The following is a 23,170-nucleotide window of genomic DNA, read 5'->3' on the forward strand; positions in this document are numbered from 1 at the left end:
AGCGCACAGTGTGCTGTACTGCACTTTGTTTCTGAGAGGAAACCAAACTGCTTTTCAAAAGTCTACAACCAAAAGATACTCATACATCCCTAGCACAGGTCAGAAAACGGTGGTGAGGCAAGAATGGCTGAGTGATTGGCACAGTGACTCCAGGGTAGGGTACCAGTGACAGAGGCCTGGCACCCAGCCTTCTGCATGTTAATCAGGAGGTCCTAGATTTGGAGTACGAATGACAGCTCCTGCCTCAACGAAGGAGTTCCTATATGCAGCTGCCAGTGTCATCTCAGTGAAAGAAAGTGAATGGGAAACACTTGAGAAAAGTAACTTTAATAATCTTATCTGAACTGTCATATACAAAAGTAATCACTTTCAGAATAAAACTAAGAATGGGCAGAATAGTTTCACACAAAAAAATCTCTACAAATGACACAGTTCTATTAAGTTTGAACTTAAGAGCATGCCTTAAAAAAATATGAGAATCTTCGAGTGAAGTAATATTAACCTAATGCTTACAACACCAGCATGTATTTTTTTGGGGGGTGTGGAGGCAGGAACAGGGGTTAAAGCAGAATTTACAAAAGGTAGAAACAAAAACTTGCCTTTTGAGATCTCTCTTGCCATAAGCCTGAATGCTTCATGCTCCCGAAGAATGCAGTTATGAGAACACATTACCTCATACTGTTTGACTTTAAAATACAATAAATTGGATATTCTCAGGTTGTATTAAGTTGCTTATACAAACTTAAAGTCATGAGCATGACTTCAGGATCTGCACTTTTTATGTCGAGTGCTTTAACAAAGCAGGCTAAGGCCTCCTGGATTTTCCCACACTCTTGCAGGGCTTTTCCACGCGTCACGAGAGTCTCGTAGTCGTCCGCAGCCTCCGTTGCCTTATCTTGACAGTCAGCCAAGTGTCCACCAGACACAGGCTCAGGGTCACCAGGGGAGGTCTCCTGAACTGGAGTGCCAGGCTTGGGTGCAGCCAAGCAGCTGGACTTACTTTCTGAAGACAGGGCTTCTCTGGAAGGTTCCTCTTCTGTACACGCTGGGGCTTCGTCACTGCTTCCCTCTGCTCCGTCCTCCTGACAGTCTTCGGCTTCACTGCTGTTCTCAAGTCCTTCCTCCATGTCTTTTACATGGTCTAAAACCACATTAATGAGAGACCTCCTAGAAGCCAGGGATCTCCTAGAGTTTACGGACTTGTTTACATTGTCAAGTATTTTAGGGGAAAAGAACCTTCCAGGTGGACTGACATCATGTTTGGGAGTTGAAGCATCAAACTGTTTTACAGGTACGACCCGTAAGGGAGATATGTTGAATGGATCTGTGCTTGAACTCTCTTGAAAAGTATTGTCTTCATCTTCACTGTCTGAAATGATCCTTCTGGTTTTCCTTCTGACTCTCACATTAACGATTTCTTCCAGCTCATCATCTTTCTCAGAAAGACCCATACTGACACATGCTTTGCTGTGCACAAACTCTGCTCTGGAATTAGCTGCAGAACCACACAAGCTACTTTCCTTCTCAACAAGCTCTAAAGACGGACTGGAAAGATTTTGTCTATTGTCTGCAGAGTCTTCCAAAAAAAGATTGAAATCACATGCATACTGTGCTGAAGACGCTGGAGGTTCCTCTTCCAACATGGCCTCACAGGCTTGAGCATCCAGCAGTGCATTGTGGGATACTGACAAGTCGTCATCAGCTACTTGAATAACAGATGCATTCGATTCCATGTTTTGATTTTCATTTGTTATAGGATTAGTGGGCCAGGGATTACCATGAGGTAAAATCACATCATCCTTTAGTTCATCTAGATTTGACCCAAGATCAGCTCTGACAGATTTGCTAAGTAAATAACTCGAATTCCCCACAGCGTCCTCTTGCAATACCTCCTGTGTCGGTCCCTCTTGCGATGCCTCTTTGTGTAGAGCCACTCCCGACAAAGAGTCAGTCCAAATTTCTTCTACACTTCCAGAGCCCCTGGGTAAAGCAGCTACGGAGTCAACATCAAGTGTACTTTCGTGTGAGTGCCTACCATCTTGCAGGATGGTAACATTCATCTTCACACTTGAAAGATCCTGTTCCTCGCTGTCCTCGGGCAGATCATCAATGATTACACTTGCCATTTGGGAACTGATTTCTTCCTCCTGGGTCTGATGAACAGTTAGAAGAGGAGAAGTCCGAGGCTGGGGTTTATTCAATTCAGGGCGTTTCTTCTTTGTTTGAGAAGGAAATACAGGTTCTCTCAGCCAGACCCCCTTGTGTCTCGCCATTAAGAGTTCTGTATTTTGAGACTCTCGTTCAACGAGGAATTGAGCTTTCTGAACCCTTTGTTGAATATAGTGAGATTCTTCTATCACATCAAGCTCTTCTTTAACAGACAGATCATGTGTGTACATCAGATCATGGTCTGAGATTCCAGCTATCCCCAAGGAATGCAGGTAGGCAATATGTTCATCCAGTTTCTCATCAGATCTCCTCTGAGCAGCATGCAGAGACTGAAGCTGGAGCTGGGTTACAGAGTTCTGAAAATCCTCGATGGTGAAGAGCTCTCTCAATTCTTGCTTACTAAAATACCGGAAAGGGTTCTTCTTATCCCCAGTAGTTTGTCTTATTAACGAGTCCTTGAAAACCTGTCTTCTGTATATTTTCTCCTCTACAGTCCCACAAGTGATAAGCCTATAAACCACAACATTTTCTCTTTGTCCAATTCGGTGAGCTCTATCCACAGCTTGAGCATCAGTTGCAGGATTCCAGCTAGGGTCAAAAATGACCACTCTTGTTGCTGCAGTTAATGTTAAGCCAACACCACCTACTTGAGTGGTAAGCAGAAAAACAGAGTAATCTTTATTTTGCTGGAATAAGTTAATTCTTTTTTCTCGTTCCACAAGATGAGTAACTGTTCCATCGATTCGCAGTATCTTAAAGTGCCGATTCTTTAAGAGGCGTTCAATGATGTTTAGAATTTGTGTTGATTGGGAAAACACCAGAGTTTGATGGCCTTCATCTCGCAGTCTCTTAAGCAGGTCCATTAGAAATGTCATTTTTCCGGATTCATTCATCAGTGTATCATCAGTTATTTCATTAATATAGTCCATATCTGAGGACTCTTCATCATTTTCATGTTGAGCAGAGAATCTGACAGCCCCTAGATTCAGCAAGTTACAAGCCCGAGCAGACAGCAGCCTAGGATGATCACACAACTTCTTTAAGACACTTAGCTCAGCCAAAGGTGAGCGTGTCTCCATTAACAACTCCTTGATATGATCTAGAGACACGAATTTCCTGTATATTTCTTCTTGTAAAGGTACAAGACGTATCCAAATAATCAAATCATTTTTCCTGGAAAGGGAAGGCATTTCATAAGTGGCATCAACATCTGGATTCTTTTCACTAAGTTCGACTTCTGGGTTGCTTGACCTTTTCTTCTGCACCTCTTCTTTAGTCCTCCTGAGAAAGTAGGGTTTTATGATTGCCATCAAGTTTTCAGAAATTTTAAATCCCAAGGCTTTTTCCCCTGGGGTAGCATCCTTCTCTCTCGCTCGAGTAATAGGATTTTCATACTCCATTTTAAAAGTTTTTAATGTTCCTAGCAGGGACCCCTGACAAGCAAAATCAAACAGGGACCACAGTTCTTGTAAATTATTCTGGACTGGGGTCCCTGTGAGGAGGATGCGATTACTGGCAGGAATAGCACGAGCACATATCGCTGACTTAGTGGATGAGGTTTTTATTTTATGTGCTTCATCAAGGATGACATAGTCCCACACAAACTCTTGGCCATTCAAGCTTGAAAGTTGCTGCCAATTATTGATTAACATCTGGTACGTAGTGATAATGACGCCATTCCTCTGCTGAATCCGACTGAGGTTTCTGGCACGTTCATGTTTGCTGGGACCATGAAAGGTTTTCACTCTCATTCCTGGAGTCCACTTGACAAATTCTTTCAGCCATGTGTTAATGAGACTGGTTGGCATGATGAGCAGCACATGGCTCACAAGTGAAGCATCGAACATACCAGAAAGGAAAGCGATGATCTGAATAGTCTTCCCCAACCCCATGTCATCTGCCAAGATACCACCTTTCCTTCCATCCCTGTACAGGCTGTAGAGGAAAGCTACGCCTTCCTTCTGGTGCTCAAACAGCTGGTTGTGCAGTTCTCGATAAAGCAGCAGGCCAGACTGGCACACATCTGTGAACTCATCATCGCCCTGGTCTGCCAACTCCTCCAAGGCTTCTTGTATTTTCTGGATTCTGCTCATCACCTTTTCATTGGGAAAAATGTCCTTCGCCAAATTGAAAAGTTTAAGTGCTTCTTTCAGATCTCCATTCTTAGTTGCTTCTTTGGCCTCTTTCACATATCTGTAAAAGAAGATTTAAGAAAAGAGGTATAGATATATAATATGTATCCCATATATATATATCATATATGTGTATATATATTGAACATTCAGTCGAAGAACACTTAGGGGTCCATTTTGCAATCCGAACTGCAGTTGGGCTTTTAATATCCTCAATTCAGGATGGGAAAGTAGCACAGAAGATGCCAATGAAAGCTGACATCACTTAAGACACAAATATCCACCAGACACTGCCAGCAACAGCTTCAGGCACTGCTTGTGAGAAATGTATGTGCAAAGGTCATTGGTTCCACAGCATTAAAAAAACTGCCACCCATAAAACGTATGGAGTGGTATTTTTTGTAAAATCAACCAACCACCCAACCTATACTGCGGGAGCATGGAAAGAAGATACATGGGCACGACTCAGGCCTGTTCTTCTGTACCTCTGCAATGCATCTGACAACTACTGATCACTCCCCTTCTTCAAGTTCGCTCCTTCCACCGGATTCCTACCGTGTTTCCCTGAAAGTAAGACCTAGCCGGACCATCAGCTCTAATGTGTCTTTTGGAGCAAAAATTAATATAAGACCCGATATTATATCTTATTGTATTGTATTATATTATATTATATTATACTGGGTATTATATATTATATTATATTACATTACATTATATTAATTATGTTATGTTATGTTATATTATAGACCCAGTCTTATATTAAAATAAGACCGGGTCTTGTATTAATTTTTGCTCCAAAAGACACATTAGAGCTGATAGGTCTTATTTTGGGGGAAACACGGTACAGATGTTGACATTGCAGACCCTTGATAGGATGTGATGAGAAGGGCACTTTACCTCTGCGCTGTTCCCCTCAAAACCCCAAGCCCCAGTCTAACCATGAGAAAAACATCAGACAAATCCCACTGAGGCGCACTCCACAAATACCTGACCAGCACTCCTCAGAACTGTCAGTCATCAAAAACAAGGAAAGTCTGCGAAAGCGTCACAGCCAAGAATCTAGAGACAGATGACTAACTGGACTGTGGTGTCCTGGATAGGATGCTGGAAGAGAAAAAGGACAGTAGGTGAGAACTAAGGAAACCCAAATAAAGTGTGAACTGACTTAGTAAGGACGCACCAGTGCTAGCCCATGAACTGTAACACACGTACCACAACAACGTAAGATGTTAACAGCAGGAAACTAGATGTGGGATCTATGGCAACTCTGTACTGTCTTTGCAATATTCTTCTAAGTCTAAAATGATGTTTCTTAAAAAGAAACAGATCACTCATTTGTATACCTGCCTGTGAACTCCTGGAGAACAGGGACATGGATCAGGTCTTAGACCAGACACTAAGTAACAGTCACCTGAATGAAAAGATGAAGAGCAGGAGGAAAAGAGAAAGAAAAGAGCCTATTGGCTGCAAAACTCTGCAGGTCAGCTGCCCACCTCCCCTCATCTGGTGTGCTTTAGAATCAAGTTACAGGGCGGCTGGATGGCTCAATTGGTTAGAGCGTGAGTTCTTAACAAGGTTGCCAGTCAATTCGCACATGGGCCAGTGAACTGTGCCATCCACAACTAGATTGAAAACAATGGCTTGAGCTTGGAGCTGAGGCTCCAGTGGGCGACCAGTTGGCTCAGTGGTTAGAGCGCAGTGCTCATAACACTAAGGTCACCAGTTTGAGTCCCACATGGGCCAGTGAGCTACGCCCTCCACAACTAGATTGAAAAAGCAACGACTTGCCATCCTGGAAAACCACTCTTCCCCAATATTCCCCTAAAAAAAAAAAAAAAAAGAGAATCAAGTTATGTTCCCTGTCACTCTGATGACACAGCAGTGGCCACCAGACCCCTCCACCTACGTGCAGACCCTGAACCCACTCTGCTCTCCCTTCCTCCTGGCCCTCCCCCCGTGAGGCCTTCTCCCCCGAGGACAGTGCTGCCACGGAAGCCTAGCTCGGGGTTAGAGTCCCCATCACCATACAGTGACCTTTTAAATGGCAACTAGACTCCTTAGTACCAGCGTAAGATGCTTACTGCTGGGTTCTCCCCATCCTCTGGATCGCCCACTTGCCGACCTTCTGCCTGAACCACAAGCAGTTTGCAGTATTCCTTGGACACCATCCCTGACTGGCTGGGTTGAACCCCTGATGTCAGCCACATTGCCTGCCCAGTCTCTGCTGCACCCCAGTTAGCACCCCAGCTCTCCCCGTCCACCCCATCTGCTCCACCAACGAAGCTGGCTGAGGACAGTATTTTCCCTATCGTAGGACCCAGAGAACTGAAATACGCTGTTTATAGCACTGCTGTATCTCTGTGTATCCAGTCCCCTTGTCAAAGTGTATACGGATATATCAGACACAACTGGTAAGTCTTTTGATGCTCTACCAGAATCAATAAAACGTGTGTGGCTGACATCCAAACCACAGGTGACCTGAATGGCAGCCAGGACTGGAAAGCAGTCCATCAAAGCCCCAGAAGATGGCGACCTTCTGGTCTCACTTCCAGGGGTGATCATTTTAGTCAAAGTGGAAAACAATTCATCATAATCACTTAATATTACTAAATAGGAACTTCTGGGATAAATTCGAGAATATGGTTCACATTTTAAACTGCAAGCACTGTGCATTATTAATAAGTAACTTTTCCTTGCCTTGACTCATTTGTGAGATGGACATCTAAGAAAAAAAAACACACCCAAAACATAAAGTACACTGCTTTACTCTAATAGCTCCAAACTGGAAACAACCCACGTATCCAGCTTGGATTAACAATCTGTGGTATATTCACACAATGTAATGATACTACTCAATAGAAAAGAATGCATGAATTCATACATGAATTAATCTCAAAAACATGCTGAGACAAAGCAGCCAGCATAAAAGTGTGACTTATATGAAGCTCTAGAACAGGTAAAACTAATCTGTGGTAGAAAACAGAACAGTGGTTGCTTCTGGACGTACAAAATGGGAGTGGGGATCACCTGGGCAGGAAGCATAAGTTTTCACTTTCTGGGGTGAAAACAGTTTGGGTTATACAGATATAGATGTATGCATCTGTCAAAACCCACCAAGTGTACACTTGAAATTTATGCATTTCTTTGCACGTAAATTTCACTTCCAAAGAAAAAATTGCTGAAATCTAGTTAATGGTCTCTATGCCGAAATAGGAGGAAGTATCCTGATGTCTGCAACTTACTCTGAAATGCATCTAAAAAATAAGATGGATTAGTAGAAGAGATGTGTCATAAAACAAGTACTGAAATGTGAATAACAGAATCTGGGTGGTGCATCAAAAAAAAAGGGAAAGCCTGCTTTGCCCATAGGTTGCTGTCTCGGTTTGGAGGCACACGTAACTGGGAATCCTAACTCACTGCAATGTACCCAAGCACTCTAACGCAACTGTTGTCACCAAGGGTACCAGTGACCTTCATATTGCCAAATCCAATGGCGACTCCTTGGTCTTCACGTTCCTTGAACTTTTCTGCTGCATTAAAACCAGACCACCACCTCCCTGCTGAAGTCTTCCCTCCTTGGACAGTGGTACACAACACTCCCTTGGATTCCTTCCTACCTATCTAACCATTCCTTCTCTGTCTGCATCTTCAACTCCATTCCCTCCGTCTGTCCCCATATAAACGTTGGCATTTCCTGGGATCTTTTTGTTGTCACTGCCCTCTGACTCTATGCACTTTCCCACATATTGTATTCATGGCAGTGGCTTTGTACTGGGTTGACTAGCATTCCCCAAAATTTCATGTCGACCTGGAACCTGTGACTGTGACCTTGCTCGGAATTAGGGTCTTTGCAGATGTGATCAAGTCAAGATGAGGTCATACTGCATTAGGGAGCATCCTCATCCAAGAGGTACAGTTGCACAAAGACAGAGTGGAGAATGTGAAGACAGAAGCAGAGATTGGAGCGACGCATCTACCAGTCAAGAAACGCCAAGGACTGTTGGCACCACCAGAAGCAGGAGAGGCACGAACAGACTCCCTGACAGTCTCCAAAAAGAAAGTAACCCTGGTGACACCTTGATTTCAGACCTCTGGCCTCCAGAACTATGAGAGAATAGATTTCTGGGCATTTTTTATTGTGGTGAAATCTAGGTTAGACAAAATTTGCCATTTTAACCATTTTAAGTTTTACTTCAATGAAATTAATTACATTCACAATGTTGCACAACCATCACTATCTATTTCTAAAGCTTCTTCATCACCCCAAACATAAACTCTGTTCCCCATCCCCCCAGCCCCTGGAGACCTCTATCCCACTTTCCATCTCTGTGTGAATTTGCCTATTCTCGGTATCTTATACAAGCAGAACACACAATATGTGGCCTTTTGTGTCTGGCTTATTTCACTCAGCATGTTTTGAGGGCTCATCCGGGTTGTAGCCTGTGTCACAATTTCACTCCTTCTTAAGCCTGAATAACATTCCGTTGCATGTAAACACCACAGTTAATCCATTCACCTGCTGATGGACACTTGGGTTGTTTCCACCTTCCGGCTCTTGTGAGCAGTGCTGCAATGAACATGGGTATACAAGTCTCTAGATCCATTTTCAATTCTTTTGGACACATACCTGAGAGTGGAGTTGCTGAATCACGTGGTAACTCTCTGTTTAACTTTCTGAGGACCTGCCATTTGTTTAGGGCACTGAGGAAATGGATGTGGCCGAGCTAGAATTTTTAACAGATGCCTGAAAAATCCAAAGCCATCGCTGTGTCCACTATTCCATCTTGCCTCCATGTTACATTTTCCCCAGGCCCACCATCAACGCCCAAATACCTGCTTCCACCTGCCCCCACCATGCTTCAGCAATGCTAAATTCCCACACTGCTTCTGACCCTCTAGACATAAAACTCTGCCCAGTATGCCATGAGGTCGGTTCCTTTTTTCCCCACTGCTTAGCTAACTCCCACTCAGCCTTTAAAAGTCAGTAAAGGCACTATTTTCTCCAAGAAGGCTCCTCTGACATCTGCCCCCTACACATACTCTCTCAGCCCAAACCCCAGAATTCTGGACTGGGGATATGATATATTATCTGTATTTATATCTATCATATGAAAATTTCCATCTGTCTTTCTTCCCCACCACACTACAAGGATGTATCTTTTTCACCACCATATCCTCAGCAACCAGCAGTGTGCGCTGGTGCACAGCAGGCATTTAGCAAATGTTTGCTGAAGGCACAAAATGGTGAGATCAGGATACTCAAAAGTTAAGAGAAAGAAAGCATATTTCAGACACAATGGGCAACCTTTTGTCTTTCCAGGAGTTTGCAAGCCTCCATCGAAGCTACCTTAAAAGTTCTTCCACTAATCATACACTAGCCAACTAAAATCTGCCCAACCACCTAAGAGCCTTCAAAACAGCACATTAGGGCTGGTCAGATGGCTCAGTTGGTTAGAGCACGGTGCTCTTATCAACAAGGTTGCTGGTTCGATCCCCCGCATAGGCCACTGTGAGCTGCGCCCCCGGCAACTAGTATGAAACAACTACTGGACTTGGAGCTGATGGGTCCTGGAAAACCGCACTTAAAATAAATAAAAGTTTAAAAAAAACCCAGCACATTAACTGACTTTATGAGTAGCCTTCTTAAAACAAATCCAAAACCTCAGGGTGGTAGAACTCTCAATGGAAGAACCTGAGCTTAGCTCTGAGACCGAGCAGAAGCTGACACCCCGAGCCAGCACTGCTCCTGCATGAATTCTAATCAGAGGTGGCATGAGGCTCTAATCCCCAGTGCTGCCCTACAGAGCTCTCCCGTGATAAGCATTTCTCAAAGAATCACAGGAAGAAGTTCGTTACAAACTACAGTAACAGCGGCGAAGGAAAAGTATGGGGGCCTATTAGAGCACACAACAGGGGAACCTGGGCATGACAAGCTGTGAGCCGCAGACCTCTCCAGATTCGGTCCTGGCTGCATACACCCAAAGTGTCGTTGTTGCAGAGCGAAGACCTGTGGGCATGCGGCAAGTGGCAGAGCACCAGGCGCCCGTCTAGAGGGGCCCAGCTGCTCTCCTTTCCTGTGGCAACTGCAATGCAGGAGGAAGAGCCCAGGGTTACCAAGACCTTCTCAGGGTTGGAAAAAGGGAGAAAATGCTGATTTTATGTGAATTCTCCTGATGTGTCCATGCTAACTAATGTATGTTTTTAAAAACACTGGCTCATGAGCTCCCACTTTGTGACCTCTGGTTTATCTCAGCCTGAAAAATTACCATCGACTTTGCTTGGAACTCCTCTCCAAACGCTTTCTCCTCAAAATAAATGGTGGTAGGCCTACAGCTCTCGGGATAGGAGCCCACACAGGTTTGCTTTGGGGCTGAACACCGTCCACCCATAAGACCAATCGCTTCGAACAGCATAGGCTTTCTGTAGTACTTATTATCTGTGTCGCCGGCTTGGGATTCCACAGACAAGGAGTATGTGGACCAAACCACAGGGCCTTCGTGCCCTGTCCCAAGGGAATCCAAGCAGGCAGGACGAGCACGGCCTACTTCCAGGTGGCTAAGACAGGCAGGGACCTGGTCCCCCTTCTTAGAAACACTGGTGGAACTTCTGCCTGAATAAACAGGAAGGCGGCATCCTCGTACATGTCAACACGCCCTCAGAAAGCAGCTGAACCTGCTAGCTAATTACTGCAGGGAAAAAAACAGCCAATTAATAATTATGCCCAAAGCAAAATGATCCTTTTTTGTGACACAGTAGATGTGCTAGGCATCCAGATGGATCATACTGGCCAATGCTGCTCAGCAGAAAAGCAGTTTCATTATTTGGAGAAGCATTTGGTGGGGAACATCCTGACTGGCCCTTTGAGATAAAGTCCAACTGAAAATGAAGAATTCTCCAAGAACAATATTAACTTCTTTTACAGTAGATAGATCTAGATCTTCAGTACTTCCAGCCCCCAAAGTTATCTGGATAACTGCTGTATTGGGGGACAAAACTCTGGGGCTTCAAGCAAGCACTTCTTCCAGAATTTGAGCAAGGCTATGGTTGTTTGGAAAGAAGCCCTGAGCCCTCATGTTTGCCTTCAATTCACCTGCAGGCCACTTCAGTGGGGAAGGAGAGAAGACCTTCCATTAAGATGGGACTATAAATCTGAAAACAAACCATGACCTATGTTATAGTTACAACAATCACTAAATCGAGTATTTCTTTGTTTTATCAATTTTCCTATATATGTGTTATATTTCAGAACAAAAGTTTTCAAGAATATTACTTGCCCACCCACCTGGCCAGAGGACAACACCTATCACCAAAGAAGATGGGTATGAAAGCTTTCTGAGCAGACAACAAAACAAAAACACAATAGTAACCATAATTCCCTACACCTAGAAAATGTCTGAAGTATGGGTGTTTTATGTTGCTCCAGGAAAAAAGAGTCTAGACGCTCAATTCTATTCCACTGAGCTCCTTGTCTATACTTATACAAGTACGACACTGCCTGGACTACAGTGAGTTCTGAAATGAGGAAGTGTGAGTCCTCCAGCTTTGTTCTTTTTCAAGACTGTTTTAAATGTTCTGGGTCCTCTTCATTTCCATAAAGCTTTTTATAATAGCTTGTCAATTTCTGCAAAAGAAAAAGACAGCTGGGATTTTGTTAGCATCGGAACGTGTAGATCACTTTGGGGAGCATTGCCATGTTAGCAATAATAAGTCTCCCAATCCATGAACACTGGCTATCTTTCCATTTATTTAGGCCTTCCTGATCCTCTATCAACAATGCTTCGTAGTTTTCAGCATACAAGTCTTGCACTTCCTTGGATACATTTATTCTTGAGCATTACATTCTTTTTGGTGCTGTTGTAAATGCAATTGTTTTCTTAATTTCATTCACTATTATGCATACAAATACAACTAAATTTTGCATATTGATCTCACATCTTGCAACTTTGCTAAGTTCGTTTATTGGCTCTTATAGTTGTGTGTGTGTGTGCGTGTATTTATACGGTTTTCTACATACAACATCATGCCATCTGCGAAAACAGACAGTTTTCCTTCTTCCTTTCAATCTGCATGACTTACTTTTCTTTCTTTTTCTTGCCTGACTGCCCTGGCTAGAACCTCTATTACAATGTTAAGTTATAATCAATCATTATGTTGAATAGTAATGGCGAGAGCAGATATCCTTGCCTTGTTTCTGATATAGGGGGGAAGCTTTTAGTCTTTCGCCATTAAGTACATTAGCTGTGGGTTTTGTACATACCCCTTGATCAGGCTGAGGAACTTTTCTTGTATTCCTAGCTTGTTGAGTGTTTTTATCATTAAAGGGTACCAGATTTTGTCAAATTGTTTTTTTCTGCACCTATTGAGATGGACACATGTTTTTTGTCCTTTGGTTTTAGACAAGTAAAGTTTGACATGTCTATTATCAAGTAGAGATGTCAAGGAAGCAGCTGGATACAGGAGTCAAGTCTGGAGTTCAGAAGGTCAGGACTAAAACCAAAAATGTGAAAATTCTAAGCATAAAGATGGGATTTAAAGCCAAGAACCTGGATAAGATCAACAAAGGAAGGAGTACAATTTAAAAAACAAACAAACAAACAAAAAAACCCATGGCACTCCAACATTAAGAAAATTTACAGAATTCCAGCTAATGAACACAAAAAGAATGGTGATATTGTAAAAATCACCACTATGTAATCCCTAATGAAAGAACTAATTGATTATCAATGGATGAAAGGTTGATGGGGAACTGGGTATTCACAAGATGCTAAAGTATCCCCAACATACTTTTTATCCATCATAAGGAGGAAAATGTAACCCTCAAAGGAATAATCAGCCTGTGAGCACCAGTCTTAACAAGATCAAAAGTAAGAAAATCAGACATTCTATGCTTACTGATCTGATGTAATATGAAGTACATGGCCTCACCTACAAAGTATTCAGGCCCAAAATATTTAATCTTAAAATTTTTTTTGCTTTAGAATAGTTTCTTTTTAATTTTTTTAGTGAGCTATAATTGACATATGACATTATATTAGCTTCAGGCATACTACATAATGATTCAATATTTGTATATATTGTGAAATGATCACCACACTAAGTCTAGTTAACACCCATCACCATACATAGTTATAAAATTGTTTTCTAGTGATGAGAACTTTTAAGATCCACTCAGCAACTTTGAAATATGCAATACAGTATCTTTTTTTTTATTATTAAATTTATTGGGGTGGCAACTGTTAGTAAAATTACATAGATTTCAGGTGTACAATTCTGTATTACATCATCTATAAATCCCATTGTGTGTTCACCACCCAGAGTCAGTTCTCCTTCCATCACTATACATTTGATCCCAATACAGTATCATTAACTATAGTCGCCATGCTGTACATTACATCCCCAGGACTTATTTATTTTATAACTGGAAGTTTGTACCTTTGATTCCCTTCACCCACTTCGCCTGCCCACCCCCCACTCCTCTAGCAACCACCAATCTATTCTCTGTATCTATGAGCTTGGTGGTTTTTGTTTTTAGATCCCACATATAAGTGTGATCATAAAGTATTTGTCTTTCTCTGACTTACTTCACTTAGCATTATGCCCTCAAAGTCCATCCCTGTTGTCGCACATGGCAAGATTTCCGTCTTTTTTATGGCTGAGTATTTCACTGTGTATATATGCTACATTTTCCTTATCCATTCATTTATCAAAGCTTTACATTTAAATTACAGGAGAACAAGCTAATGACACTACAAGGAAGCCATCAGACTAATCAAAATAATTGGCATAGAAATGAAAGCGGGGGATGGAGGGTAGGGGGAGTCAGGGGTGAGCAGAGATTGTTCTAGATTAAAAGAGGCTTAACAAATACAATGCAGCCTGCGGACTTCTTTGGATCCTGATTCAAACAAACCAATTATAAAAAGACTTAAGACCATTTAAAAAATTTAAATATGGACTGTGCATTAGCTGATATCAAAGAATTTGTTTATTTATTGTTAGGTGTGACGTGGTATGATGGTTTTGTAAGAACATTTTCTTTTTCAGCTACATACATTTCGTATTTAAGGATGAAATGCCATGATGTCTGAGAATTTATTTTACAGGACGTTAGAGGAAAATGAGGAGAAATCAACAGAATCTGACAAGCAGCAACCAGTGAGGCAGAAGGAAAATCAGAAAAGTGAGGGGTCCTGGAAGCCAAATGAATCCAGTGTTTCATGGAGAAGGGATCAGCTCTGTCAAATACTGCCGGGAAGTCAAGGAAGATGAGGATTACAAATCAACCAGTAGATTTAGTTACATGAAAGTCATTGGTGACACCAACAGAGTACACGCAAGTGGGTGACACAGACAGTGAGTGCCAGAGAGAAAAGGTGGCCAACACAGGAGAGAACGTGGGTGACGGAGATAAATACAGGGTGGGTGACTCTGCCAGTCTCAGTTCCAAATTCACCCAGTAGCTGTTCTGTGATAAGGGACAGAATCCCTTTAAGCATCTCTCCCTTACAAGCCAGCACGATATAAAGCTTTCTCAGCAGAGGGCACCCCTGAAGCCAGCTGCTGCAGCACAGTAGGTCAGCCAGGTGGCCCACAGCCACACCTAGAACACAAACTCCCTCAATGACGTTGAAGCCTCCGCCAGGCCTAGAGACAACCTTGCAGCTCTCTCTACATGGAAACCAGCTTCCCCAGCAGCTCGCCTATACCCCGGGGCCCCACTCCTTCTGCAGGCCCAAGCCATGGGTGGTTGACAGCCTGCTCCCCACCTGCATTCCAGAAGGTGGCTTCCGGTTGGCCTGGGCCAGCCAGCGCACTTCTCTGCTATTCAGTGGGCAGGGCCACATTCTCTCCAAGGAGGTCTGAGCCTCCCAAGTTTGTCCTTCCCTGGGTACTGTCCCTGAGCCCTAGGGTACCATGATGCAGTTTCCTCATTTTTTATAGTCACTCATCTATCATTTTAATAATTCTTTATATTAAAAGAAAGAATGTCGCGAAGGCCCGCGGCGGGTGTTGACGCGATGTGATTGCTGCCCAGTGCTCTGAATGTCAAAGTGAAGAAATTCAATGAAGCGGGAGTAAACGGTGGAAGTAACTATGACTCTCTTAAGGTAGCCAAATGCCTCGTCATCTAATTAGTGACGCGCATAAATGGATGAACGAGATTCAAAAAAAAAAGAATGTAGGTGACAGGGAAAAAGGTGGGTCACAGAAAGAGAATGGGTCATAGAGACAAGTAGAGAGAGTGACAGAGATCATGGGTGACAGAGAAAGGGGGGAAGGGGCAACAGAGAGAGAGACAATGGCAGAGAGCAAGAGAGAGAACAGGAGTGCCAGAGAGGGAGAACAGGTGACACAAAGGGAGAAATAATGGGTGACAGAAAGAGACAGAGATGGAGGGGGGGGGGAATGCCAGAGAAAGAAGGGGCAACGGGGCAGGGGGGCAATAGAGAGTGGAAGCACGCAGGGCATACAGAGAATACAAGTGGGCAGTGGGCATCAGAGTAAGAGGGTAGGCAAGAGAGGGGCTGCTGGGCTGACAGAGTGTGTGACAGTCATCATATGTGACAGAAAATGAAGGGGTGTGAAAAAGAAAACCCGTGTGCAGAGAAGGTATGACAGCAAGTTTCAAAGTTTCCTTTCATGTCTTAGGCGGGAGAGGCAGAGAGACAGGGAAGGAGAGAGACAGAAAGGTGAGAGAGGGAGGGAGAAAGAGAGAAATGGTGTGAGCGTCGGGTTTGTGTCAAGGAGCAGAATTATGAGAAGGGGATTTCGGGGAGGGAGGGTGGAAGAGGGCGGGAGAGACTGAGAAATAAAAGAGGAATTATGAGAGTTCAGGGGTCATGAGTGAGATGTCATGAGATAGGGAAACTGTGAAAGCAAGGTGGGGACTGTGAGAGCAGAAGATGATGGCGAGATGAGAGGTGGTTGCTGAGGGGAGTGGGAGACAAACACTCGGAGAATGTTCCGGAGACAGCACGTGTGAGCGAGTGAGAGACAGGTGCCAGCATGAGAGGCAGTACCGGGGAACCAGTGCAAGCTGAGAGGCCCCCTTGCTTGCTCACAGAAAGGAGGGAAGTGTTGACTAAAGGCCTTAAGCCTTATTATCACCATTTTCCAAAAGAGGAAACTGAGGTTCAGAAAACGTCAAGTGACTTGCATGAGGTCTCCCAGCTAGCAGATGGCAGGGCCGGAATCTGACCCCAAAAGGCCCAGCTCTAAAGCCAGCACTCTACCACCCCACACTGCCTCCCTGTTTTCCCCAAGTCTTTCTTAAGGTGGTCATGTAACGTAGCCCAGAAATGGGCTTTTACCCCTCTGTAAGGAGACCTTTTGGCTTTTAAAGGCCTTAAAACATTACTTTTTTTTTGGAAAGGGAGACAGAACTATTCACTGCCCCACTTTCTTTGTACTACGTCAAAATTTAAAACTTCTGTGCATCAAAGGACACAATCAACAGAGAGGAAAAGGCAACCCACAGAATGGGTGAAAATATCTGCCAATCATATGGGTGAAAATATCTGTCAATCATATATCAGACAAAGAAGGTGATAATCTCCAGAATACAGAATTACAACTCAACAACAAAAACAAAGTACAACTGAAAAATGGGCAAAGGACTTGAATATCCATTTCTCCAAAGAAGACATGCAAATGGCCAAGAAGCACATGAAAAGATGCTCAACATCACTGATCATCAGGGAAATGCAAATCAAAACCCCAAAGAGATGCCACCTTACACACATTAGGATGGGCAGTAACAATAACAACAAAATAGAAATAACAAGTGTTGGTGACAATGTGGGGAAACTGGAACCCCTGTGCACTGTTGGTGGGGATGTGAAATGGTGCAGCTGCTCTAGAAGACAGTATGGCAGTTCCCCAAGAAATTGAAAAGTAGAATTACTGTGTAGCCCAGCAATCCCACTTCTGGGCATACACCCGAAAGGACTGAAGCAGGTTCTTGAAGAGCTCTGTGCACCCCCATGCTCACAGCAGCCACATTCACAGCAGCCAAGAGCTGGAAGCAACCTGAGTGTCCATCGGTGGATAAGTAAAATGTGGTCTATCCATACGGTGGAATATTATTCAGCCTTAAAAAGGAAGGAAATCCTGTCACATGACACAACGTGGATGAACCTTGGGGACATAATGCTCACTGAAATAACCTGGTCACAAAACGATGAATACCGTGTGATTCCACTTACATGGGGTCCCTGGAGGAGTCAGATTCACAGAGACAGAGAGGAGAGAGCAGAATGATGGGTGCCAGGGGCTGGGGCTGAGGATGATGAGCTGTTGTGTAACAGATACAGAGTTTTAGTTGTGCAAGATGCAGCGTTCTGGAGATGGATGGGGTTGATGGTTATACAACACTGTGAATGTATTTAATACCACTTCAGAATGGTTAACATAGTAAATTGTATGTTGTAGTTTATCACAATTGAAAACATTTCTCGGGGCAGACCGGTGGCTCAGTTGGTTGGAGCCCCGGCTCTCAACCACAAGGTTGCGGGTTGGACTCCTCCAAGGGATGGTGGGCTACGCTGCCTACAACTAACAACAGCAAGTGGACCTGGAGCTGAGCTGCGCCCTCCACAACTAAGACTGAAAGGACAACAACCTAAGATTGAAAGGACAACAACTTGGCTTGGAAAAAAGTCCTGGAAGTACACACTGTTCCCCAATAAAGTCCTGTTTCTCCTCCCCAATAAAATCTTTAAAAAAAAAAAAAAGCGTTTCTCAAAGCTCATCCCCACATCACCGTGCCCCTCCCCACGCCCCCGCAGCCACCTGGTGAATGCTTACTCATTTTTCATTACAAATGCCTCTTCCTCCTGTGAGGCCTTCCTTCCCGTAGCCCAGCGACCCTTGTAATTGGCCACTCCCCCCTTTATGCCCACATAATGCCTTCCACGTTATACCTTACAGCACGTATCAAACCTTACAGCTTTACCTACCACTTTCCACTACCAGTTTATAAGCAATCAGGGGGCAGGGTAATGTTTCACTAATCTGTGTGCCCTAGGCCGGCAAAGACTCAACAAAGGCTCGATCAACTGAAGTTCTGGCTCTTGAGTTCATAACGGAGTTATTTGACAAAAAGAAAAAAACAAAAAACGGGGCATCCGCGGGCTCCCCAGGCTTTAAAATCTGAGCGGATTCCCACGCCCTACTCGGAGAAATCGGGCGCGTCTCACAGGCTCGGCCTCAGCAGTTTGGGCCAATGGGAGGGTCTGAGAGCCCCCACCCCCACGCCCGGCCAGCGGCCCAGACATACCTCCGATAATGGGCAGCCTGCTCTGGGCCCAAGACCTCGGCTTCCGCAAACCCTCCGGACGCCTCCATGACCCTCAGCTTGGGTTCCAGGTATCTCCGCCCGGGATAGAATTTCGCTCGCTCCCGCCCTGCGCATGCGCCCCAACCGTCGGCCGCTGGCTAGCCAATCTGCTACACCGCGCTCCGGCACCACCGCCTGGGCCCCGCCCACGAAGGTCGTGCGCCTGCGCCTACGCGCGCTGGAGCTAAGAGACCGTCCAGCCTCCCGGCGGCGTGGGGTGGGCGTGTCACCTCGTTTTGTCTAGCATTTTCAGTCCAATCCAAACCGTGCTGAGGCTCTTCCGTGTGTGTGCTTGTGCGTGTGCTGTCCTCGTGAGTGAGTAGACTGCGTGATATGATCTGTCATTTTAGTAGCCACTAGAGACCTCCTCCACAGCCTGCACCCCAAATATCCTACCTTCCCTGCTCGCCCACGCCTGGCACTCAGCAGGCTTGGAATTCAAACACCCTGGGAGGCATCGACCCCGTGACTTTACTCACACTGAAGAAGGCTCTATAGGAACCGAGCCAAAGCTCTCATTTAAGAAATAAGTAGTGCTGTCGTTATGGTCAACATTTCTTCAGAAGCGCCGATTGAGATGCAGTCATATTTTCAAAGGCAGAGCTCAGGGGGGCGGGGAATGCGGCGATTGAGTTTAATGACTTGCTTGGGCAACGCAAATAGGAGGTTGTGAGACAAAAATTGTTCTTGTTCATATACCGATAAGAACAAGAACATCATGATTCCTCAAGGCAGTAATTAACACTCAGTATTTGAAAACTCACCAATTGGCCCAGTCATATGGCAACCATGTGGCCAGAGAATTTTAAGCTTTTTGTACATTTCATAGACCACTAGGTATTACAAACGGGATCTCAGAGAAGATGGGCTATTTTCCTGGTTTATATGACTTTAAGTCTAGGCCCTCTCTTAAGAGGGCTTTTAGTATACTATTATCCCCATTTTTCAGACACGAAAACTGAGGCTCAGAGAGATAAAATGACTTTGCCTAAGATTCCAGAGCTGGAAAATGGCAGAGCAAAGGCCCTGATCACTGGGAAGACAGGACCAACCGTCCCGCTCCCCTGCCCTTAGGCTACTGGATTTTTCTCGGGTGCCATTTTCACACAGCCACAGGACTCCCCCTTCTTTAAACCCACGAAGTCCTCCAGCTCTCCTTCCTTTCCCCTCAGTCCTGCAGTCCTTGCTTCCTTTGGGCCCTCCTCAGTGCCTTCTGGAGCCCCCACTCCCACCCCAGGGCACCAGTGACCTGGGAAACTCACCACCCATGGCTCCTAGTCTTCCTTTGTTACTGGTCACACACATTCACAGACTGCAAATAACAGAGAAGTTAGTGAGGATGTACAGTGGGTAAATGAAGAGAATGAAAGAATCAAAATAATAGTTACTACTATATCCCATTTATGTTGCCAGGCCCTGTTCAAAGCACTTTTACTTATATTAACTGTCTTGGCCGTACCTCATTTCACATCTACCCCGAAGGGAGGGCTCCCATTCCCCCAGCTTCTCTCAAGGGGATGGGGTTTTAAAAGCCTTCCATAATTATTGTTAATTTTTTAAGTGTGATAATGGTACTGTTGTATTTTTGAAAGTCCTTATCTGCTAGAGATACATAGTGGAGTATTTTCAGATAAAATGATATGACATCTGGGATTTACATTAAAATACTTCAGTTGGGGGGAAAAACGAGAGGGGCACAGATGAACATAGATTGGCAAAATGTTGATAATTGTTGAAGCTTATTAGAAGAGGTTCATTATCCTCTACTTCTCTGCATGTTTGAAATTTTCCATAATAACAATTTTTTGTTATCTGTTCTGCAAATTACACTGAGTCACCCGCACTCACAAACTGCAAATAAGATAATGAGGTCTTGTGGGAGAGTTCAGAATGGGTAAATGGAGAGATGGATGGGGTACTTGAATGCCAGTCCTTGTTCTACACACTTTATACACACCCTCACGACCTTGTTAGCTAGTGTATATTGCTATTGTCTTCCCTTATACATAAGGGAACTGAGGCACAGAAATATTGAGTAAGTTACACAAGTTTGCACAGCTTGTGAGTGGTAAAGCTGGGGTCCGAACCCAGGCAGTGTGGCTTTTGAGGTTTTGCTCTTACATACTCCACTGGTTAGATATAGAAAGCAGCTGATAGATGAAGAGAGGGATCCCTTCATCCATTTACTTATTCGTTTATTTAATGAATATGTGTTGAGCCTTTACGAGATGGTCAGGCAAGAATGTGGGTGCTGGGGTACAGTGGTGAACAAAACAGACAGACAGTTCCTTGCTGTCAAGGACCTTATGGTGGGGGTTGACTTGAAACAATAATCACGTGAGCATATGGAAAATTACAAACTGTGATGAGGGCGCACAAGGCAAACTCCAGGGAATTCTGAGAGCAGATGATGAGGTACCTGACCCAGTCTGGCCGCCCTGGGAAAGATTTCTTTGAGGAAGCAGCATTTGAGCTCTTAGAGCTGAAGGTTAAGGAGGAGTTAACGAAACCAAAAAGGCAAGGGAAGCGCATTACCTACCTTCCTTGGCTCCCAGCCCCATGCTCTTTCCAGCACAGACCGTGGCTTTCCTACCTAGGAGGAGGAAGGAGGCCAACTGGGTGTCAGAAGAATGCTGCTCTTGGGACTGGCACTGGGAGAAGGTGTTTTTGGAGACAGGTATAAATGACCACATGCAATCTTCATGGGCAAGGAGATCAAGAGTGTCTTTAGGGCAGAAAAGAGAAAGAAGTGATTTGGAAGCAGGAAGAATTTGATTGCCAAATACCTACTTACGCTTTCTCCCCCCTGTTTCTAGCTAGGGTTTTAAAGTGGGTGGGGTTTTTTAGAGGGTGGAAAGGGGAGCTGGGGCTGAGGTCCTAATCCCCTGTTTTGGAGAGGGAAGTAAGAGGTAGGCGCTCGGGCCCGCTCGGCGCCCAGCCATAAGTCATCTCCGGCTCTGCCAGCAGGGGGAGCTGGAAACCAAATTTCCTGAGAATGGCAGCGGGCCTGCTCCCCCCACCCCCACCTCCCCGAGCTGGACAAATTCTTACCGGAAACTAACAAAGTCATCCCAAGATGCTGTGGAAATGACAGAAACCGGGGACAGGGGGCGGGAGAAGGAGCCAAGAGTTAGAATTATCTGCAGGGTCTTTGCACTAAATTGCCAAGTCTTTGATGATTCCTTTCTAAACCTGCAGGCACCAAAGGGTAGGGCATCCTTTGACAGGACAGTGCTGCTGCACAAAACATGGCATCCTCCTCTCCCTTCGTGCAACCTCATCCACTCCCAAGACCTCACAATTCTGTCTCTAGCCTCATCCTCCCTCCTTAGTTTCAGACCTAGATGACCAACTGGATACAGGACATGTCTTCCTAGAAGCTCACTCCACATGGCACTGAATTCATCTGCCACCCTCCCTTAGACTTGTTCCCTCAATATTCCCCATCCCCATGAACAGCACTAACAATACCCCAGTTGTTCAAGTCAGAAACTGGAGGCATCTTTCCAATCCACCAGAACGTCCTGTGGCTCTTCCTCCAACATATATCCCAAACCCAAACACCTCTTTCCCTTTCCACTGCTACCGGTCTGGTCTATGTCACCCTCATTTCTTGCCTGGCTCACTGCAATGGCCTTCTGACTTTTTTCCTGCTTTTATTTGTGCCTGCTCCTCACTGTCGCTGCACCCAGAAACCAGAGTGATCTTTTAAAAACACTGGTCCTGTCAGGGCCCTGTCTAAACACTTCAGAGCCTCCTCCTTTCCCTCAGAATCAAGTGTTGCCTCCTCGCTATGGCTTACACGGCCCTCTTGTTCTGGTCCCTGACTGCTTCTTCCACCTTCTGTTTCACTTCTTCATGGCCCCTGCGCGCGCGCACGCACGCACGCACACACACACCAGTCTTCTCTAACTGAGCCACCTTATTTACTCACATCTTGCCTCTAGGCCCTCTCACACGCTGTTTCCTCTGCCTGGACTTTCTTCTGTTGACTCCTTGGTTCTCAGCTCAGGTCTCCCTTGTTCCAGGGACCTTCCATGATCCTTCCCAACAGTGGTCCTCTGTAACACAATGTGACACACCCTGCCTCTATCACTGAACTTAGTCCGGGAATGTGGCTGCCCAGTAATCTCTCTGGCTCCCCCATGATCATGTGAGCGCTGTGAAGGACAGATCTGTCTTTTTCAGTTACAGCTTCACAGAGCTTAGCATAGTCCCTACATATCGTAGCTGATAAGGATTTGTTAGATGGATGGATGGATGAATTTGTCAATTTACTAACCCTAAAGTGCAGCACTGGGCCCCTGGTGGGAGATATATCCAAAGCAATAATGGGGACCCGCAGCCAGGGAAGGGGAGAGGTCCGAGCATACCTATAACAGCCACTCCTCTTGCCAGCATTGGATGGGCTCCAGCCAGTACATGGTGTTGTTGGATCCTCTGGACACCCTGTACCTACTTGTTCCCCAGGTCAAGGGCATTTCTGGGAGCTCCTCAGCTTCTTCACCCTCCGGGATCAGCAGAGAAACCC

The 23,170-nt window shown here is 44.9% G+C and overlaps 1 protein-coding gene across 3 annotated transcripts; it reads right to left on the reverse strand.

Moving 5' to 3' along the window:
- Positions 1-311: 311 nt before the first annotated feature.
- On the reverse strand, positions 312-22,704 carry ERCC6L (ERCC excision repair 6 like, spindle assembly checkpoint helicase). 3 transcript variants are annotated; one of them, XM_074323745.1, is made up of 4 exons: positions 22,574-22,704; positions 21,179-21,364; positions 19,902-19,951; positions 312-4,362 (listed from the first exon to the last, which is right to left on the reverse strand). In XM_074323745.1, the coding sequence occupies exon 4, from the start codon at positions 4,260-4,262 to the stop codon at positions 714-716; it is 3,549 nt and encodes a 1,182-aa protein (XP_074179846.1). In that variant the 5' UTR covers positions 4,263-4,362; positions 19,902-19,951; positions 21,179-21,364; positions 22,574-22,704; the 3' UTR covers positions 312-713. The 3 variants fall into 3 exon arrangements, with proteins under 3 accessions (XP_074179846.1, XP_074179847.1, XP_019603511.2); XM_074323746.1 differs by lacking the exons at positions 19,902-19,951; positions 21,179-21,364; positions 22,574-22,704 and adding exons at positions 5,289-5,405; positions 18,580-18,679; XM_019747952.2 differs by lacking the exons at positions 19,902-19,951; positions 21,179-21,364; positions 22,574-22,704 and adding an exon at positions 18,580-18,722.
- Positions 22,705-23,170: the final 466 nt, after the last annotated feature.

This window comes from Rhinolophus sinicus, chromosome X, assembly GCF_036562045.2.
Source record: "Rhinolophus sinicus isolate RSC01 chromosome X, ASM3656204v1, whole genome shotgun sequence".
Taxonomy (NCBI): Eukaryota; Metazoa; Chordata; class Mammalia; order Chiroptera; family Rhinolophidae; genus Rhinolophus; species Rhinolophus sinicus.